Source organism: Protopterus annectens, chromosome 8.part1 (assembly GCF_019279795.1).
Source record: "Protopterus annectens isolate FY-2018-M chromosome 8.part1, PAN1.0, whole genome shotgun sequence".
Taxonomy (NCBI): domain Eukaryota; kingdom Metazoa; phylum Chordata; order Ceratodontiformes; family Protopteridae; genus Protopterus; species Protopterus annectens.
The window spans coordinates 268,511,085-268,517,084 of NC_056742.1; the positions used below are offsets into that span (position 1 = coordinate 268,511,085).

The 6,000-nt window shown below is 36.5% G+C and overlaps 1 protein-coding gene across 2 annotated transcripts in view; it reads left to right on the top strand.

Annotated features, from left to right (window-relative positions):
* Nucleotides 1-5,390, top strand: part of SPATA2L (spermatogenesis associated 2 like) — a 158,241-nt gene extending 152,851 nt beyond the window's left edge. For both annotated transcript variants that reach the window (XM_044081864.1, XM_044081863.1), the window contains exon 3: nucleotides 4,048-5,390. In XM_044081864.1, coding sequence (XP_043937799.1) covers nucleotides 4,048-4,881 — 834 coding nt within the window. In that variant the 3' untranslated portion in view covers nucleotides 4,882-5,390. The remainder of the gene's footprint in view (nucleotides 1-4,047) is intronic.
* The last annotated feature ends 610 nt before the right edge of the window (nucleotides 5,391-6,000 follow it).

The window sequence follows — 6,000 nt, forward strand, 5'->3', positions numbered from 1 at the left end:
AGAGTCATTCAAAGTTTTGAATGTCACTGTAAATTGCATCATCTGAAGCATCGGAGATAGTAGCTAAATACAAATATGCTGTTTTGTAGGCTATGAAGATATCGCTCATGAAATCTTTCAAGTTTTTTGGTAATTTACATCTGCATTCAGACATGAAGTGCTAACCAACACTGCCCTGTTTCCTCTGTTCTGCATCGTATACATAACTGTTCAATATGTCATTATCTAGATGTTCGATTTCTTTCAGCAAAACATCTTTGTGTAGGTTTAAAGTGCTAATTCATTAACTTCATATAGCTTTCACTAAGCCGTGATTTTAATTTCTACCTACTTGGTCTTAAACCAATTCTTAAAGCTTGGACATTTAATTTTTATAGGAAGGTCATTGCATTCATTTAATATTCATGAATTGTTTTAGATTGGTCTTTATTTGTACGAAGTTATGATTGTTCTACTGTTAACTCCTGAGGAGTATTTTAATGATTTTTTTTAAGAACTAAAAAAAGCATGGGTTTAGAATGTAAAATTGCTTTTTCTGTAATAAAAATCCTCTTTTTTTATATGGTACTGCTCTGTGCTCTGAAGTTATGTGGCATTGTAGTCGATTATAACTGTTTTTTTGTAGAAACTAGATAGTGTGTTAAGTTTGTATGTTGAGCATCCCCCCCTCCCCCCGGAACAGAGGTTATGGTGTCCTTAATGACAGAACTTTTAAGGGTCATCTAACCTCAGTAATGAGGTGTTGACAGATAATTAATTTAACCCTCCAAAGCTCTTTGAAGACGGACAGCAGAGGGTGCTGTGTAATCTGCGTGACTTAGATTTTGTCTTTGAAAGCGTTAATGGCTTTGGATCTGGATGTGAAAGTTGCACTGCTAGAAGGAGTTTTGAAAGGGTTGGCTGTCAGTTGACAAAGCCCTAGGCTATAGGCTAAATAAATCTGATTAACCGAAAAACTTTGTTGTAGAACATGAAGTGTTGAGAAGCAGCACAGAGCAGAAAAAAAGTTTCATTAAGCTCCCAAAAGTACTGTTACCTGTGTATGTGGGGATTAAAACCATTGGATGAGTTTACTGAATTTGTTTTGAAAAAAAGTAGTGTGTGCTACGTGACTTAGCAGGAAAGTGAGTTTTCTCAATTGTGTACACAAGAAGGGCTGATGCATGTTGTGAAGAATTTGCATCCTTTTTCTAATGTGAAAAATTGCCAGAGTGGGGTCTGATTAAAGTGGCCAACTTAATTGTATTCAGAAGGCTTTGGGGAGCTTTCTAATCTTGTGCTACCTATAAAAACACTACAAAGCCAGGCTCAAGTTTCAAGTACAACTACAAGGAGTCAAAAAATGCTGCTTTTACTTTGTTTAAAATATACTAAACTTGCTCACACTTTTTTGTGAATAAGAAAATCTTTTCATGTGTAGAGGAAGATGGCATGTTGTATAATAAGCTGTGGATGCAAATCCCTATCATTTATGGAAATCCTTGCCATTTTATGGAATTCCAGCTGGTGGACAGGGGAATGACTGAATTTGTTCCTGTGGACACAAAATAAGATAGACAAATTATACTGTAATGGAGGCCCTACAGCAGTTAAGCAAAAAGTAATGGACGCTGAAGTAACAAATACTTGTCCTGAATTTCCTAGTCAAGTTGAATCTGTTAAGAACAAGTATGATCATGTCTGGTACTTTGCCATGAGAAACTTTGCCTCCTAGACACAGTTTGATCAGTACTGTTTGGTAAGCAGTTCAGTAGAAAATAAGAGGCATATTTTCCATGTCCTAACTGCTTAATGTTTAAAAAATCTCGTTTGGCCAGCAGATATTTCTTAACGGTAATGAAACACTAAAATTGCCGTACAACCTGCAAGTCAACTAGGTTGTATATGCATCAGTTTGTAATGATGCCATCAAAAGGTGCTGCTGTAACAAATTGAGACCTATGCAAGAATCTCTTTGATAAAAAAAACTTTAACATGTACTGTTAAAGGATTTATCTGTGAACTTTGATTTTAAAATTCTGTGTACTGTCACCATCCCCAATGAATAAAAGGGATGTGATGAGAAAAAAATGTACACTAAACCTTAAAATACATTTACTATCCATTATCTGTAAAATCTTAACCAGGAGGTGAAATAGTCATTTAATATTTAGATGTTTTGTAGATCAGTTTAGTTTGTTAGTAAATGTCTGATACGAGTCCTAGGGTAGAGTGGAGTGTTATTTTAATTCTGGAGTGAACAATGACTCAGTTTTTTGTTGCTCCTAAGAAGAATAAATGCAGAAAGGCTGGGGACTTGATGCTCAGTAGGAAGACTACCTTTTGTTTTTCTCTTCTCTCAGATCTGCTGTTGTGGTGTCTATAACTTTCAGTATGTTTTCAGTTCACTAGCTACATGTGTTTTAAAAATATTTTGTTCTGTGGTGTTTACGACTGGCAAGTTCTATTTGTACTCTAGCAGTGTGACTGTGGTTAAGCATTTGAACTTTATCTTTTAACATCCAGGTCCTTCTAAAAGAGCTCCACACTGATGGGGATTATGCATGTAGTAAATGCCATTGCAGCTTGTGAAGAAGTGGGATTTACTGTTATCACTCGTCTTGGCAATGTGAAATCATTCATATGTTGATTGCTTTCATGTAAATATTCATTTGTGTGTGGATATTGTATTCAGAGGTAGAGCTAAGGTGAAGTGAAAGGGGCAGCCAACTCTGGTAAAGTGATGAGGCATAACTGGCAGATCCCAGTTGGTCTTCATTGCATTACAGTATTGAATTTGCTGTCAAATTAATCTTTGCTCTGTGTGTGGCATAAAGTGTAACAACCATTTGCTCCTCAACTTAAAGTTGAGAGGAGGTGCCAGACTGGGGGATGTAACCGGCTGCAAAAAAAGTTGTACAGTTGCAATCGCTAATGCTGAACGTTCAGAATATTGAATATAGCTTGCTTTATTGCTGCTGGCTTTGTGTGTATATGAGTGATTGCTGTACATTGGGAAATGGGATTTTGCCCTTTCCCTGCTGTTTTTCAGTCTCTAAGTTAGTAAATATATATTGCAGGAGTGTTGGGACACTCACCTCTCAACTGTCCAGATTTTTACTTCTCATTTCTGGTCTGCTCCTCATAAAATTTGTTTTCTGGCAAATCATGGAGGATTGAAGTCGCTAAATGACTTGCGTTTGAGTTTTAGACAATATCTTTCAGAAATTGCATATTAACACATCCTGTTATTCTAACAACTTTCTAAGTTTATAAGAGCAGTATTTAAAATTTCTTCCTATTTTTTGGACCTTTTGCCCCCCCCCCCCATTATTTTATGCTTTGTCCAGATTTCTTGAGCTGAGAGGTATGCACAGGTGGGCTTGTCCCACCGTGTAAAACTTTTATTTTTGGATGATTTTACATGTGATTTTTTTTTTTTTTTTTTTTTTTTTTTTTGGATGGATATTTTGATTGTTTTTTCAGTATTGCTGATTGCTTTGTCTGTTCACTGTTACGAGCTTTCGAAGCTTGGGACGCATTCATTTTACACTGAAAGTAAAATAATCGAACCAAAACAAAAATGTCTTGCAGGGAGGCAAGCTTCTTGCAGACTATAAATACCAACTCAGACTGCACAATAGAATAGTAAGGTAAGGGCAAATTCCCTTGCCTCACTGCACTGCAATCTCTCAGAAAAGACTGCTAGCAAAAACTCCATAAAGAAGGATGCACACTCTCACATAAGCATTCACACTCTTACTGGTCAGAAAACCCTTCGCTGATATGAGTGCTCCGTATTCTAACCTGCAAGCTTCATTTGGTCTAATTTCATAGTTTATTCATTTTGATTCAAGTATATTTGGTTTCATTTGGTCTAGATGAATTTGGTATAATTTTAGCTTTTAAGCATTTCTCTTAATGTTGTACAGTTTGATAGACCTTGTATGGATGGGACCTGCTAAAAATCTTGCAGCTTTTTCAGTGAGGAGGAAGAAATGCTATATTGTGTTTAATGGACATCTGTTTGCGGCATAACATTTTAACCCTTTGTTCTTTCTCTTACAGACTTTTTCAGGGACATATGTCCATTATTTTAAACCTGCCCTCTCTGATCATGATATTGCCAAGATTCTGAAAATGCTGGGTTACTATAAGAAAGATGAGTACCATTTGGAGTTGCTCTACTTGCCAAATTTGAAAGAATTGGCTAAGCTGGCCTGTGGTTTTTATGTTGCTAAAATAGAATGCAGACTTCTGTTGGATATTGTGCAGAGACTTGATCATGGCAATGTTGCATTGACCAATTTGATCCGAGAAAGGAAAGCAAGCAGAAACCTTGATGAATGTGTAGATAGGCTCAAAAAGCTTTACTGTCCACAAATGATGTGCAGCAAATATGAGGACAATCTTGCTGAAGTAGCTGCCAGTGGAGATGCTGTTGAAGATCTGTATACAGACGAGTCTAATAATTTGCTTTGCAATACAGGTGGAGTACATACTGACAGCAGGTTGAGCACTACTAAAACTGAATCTTTAGGTGAACGTGTGGTATGTGACCTTTGTAAAGAGGACTGGACAGTACATGCTGGTGGATTTTGTCCTAATCGATGCCCAGAAAGAGACAAAATTGGGTCTATATCTCCTTCAGGCCTGAATGGAAGACTAGAAGGTTACACTTCAAAGTATGAGGTACCTATCTGTGAAAGGTGCCATTATGAGTGGCAAAACCACGCTCATGGGTTTTGCCCTGTTGTCAGCCATGAAGTGGAGGAAGCTGTATCCAGGGTTAGCAGCCAAGACAGAAGTGTGTGTAAAACCCACAAAGTATTGGGAGAAGACCTGGAGTTTAATTCTGGCCATTATAATCTAAGCAGCAACTCCTCCGGTGGATGGGTGTAAACTAGAGCTCTGTGTTCTAGTTAACTAACTTAAAATGCACTTGTCACTCTTATATAAAGTGAGTTATAAACTGGAAGATTCATAGGTTTACATCAGACTCTTGAGTAGCACAGGTACCTGTGCAAATCTATAAAACTCCTGAAGTTTAAAAATGGCTAGACTATAGAGGAAGACCCATTTTTTTCAACGCTTTATTTTATTTGGTGGGGATGAATGTGACTGGTCTTCTGCAATCAACTTAAGTGAAAGTTCTTACTGCAAGGGTACCTGTGCAGGTCTTGGGATACAGTGGCTCAGTTTGAAAAGTGCATGTCTTAAAGCATTACTGTATCTGCTTACTTTGTGCAATATGTCTTTTCTTGAATGAAAAGTTATCAAGATGTTTAGACTGGATGGTCAACTTTTAAGCAGATATTTTGGCTGAGCACTTATGGGTGTTTACATAATGTAGTTTTAATACGACTGCAGTATTTTACAATAAAGGTAACTAGATCTTTCTTTTAAGGTTATGGCACTTGTAGCAGTAAATATGAGCTTCTTACAAATCTCTTTTTGGCATGATTTTTATTTAATTTTTTACTTTTAATTAAAAAAAAAAAAAAAAAAAATGTTTATTGAACATAAATACTCATTCATGTGCCACAGGTTTTCCAAAGTATTTCCTGTGGGATGATCTTGTCTAAATTACCAACAGCATTAATATTTTCTCCATCACGTGTACAGAAGACTCCTATTCCCTGGGCTCACATTGCAATGGTACAGCACATATCTGGTATGAAAAAAAAAATACATACAGATCCTCTCTTGCATATACATTTGGCAGTTTGCATTATGATGATTTCTCCATAAAATGTTCCCCATTGTAGTGCATATCCCACTTTTTTCAGGTCTACTACTATTATACGCCTAATCTACCTTCTATGTGTCTTTCTCTTAAAACTTGTATAGGTTTTCCAATATTTCTGTATGTAAGCTATTACCAGTATGAACACATTTCCACCCATGCAGTTTAGAAGAACTTGCTGTCTTTCACTAATTTGTACTTTTAGCAAATCTATCGGCTCTCTTTTTATTTCTGGCAGCTTATCTGTTTTCCATTTCCTTATTACTTTTTTAGAC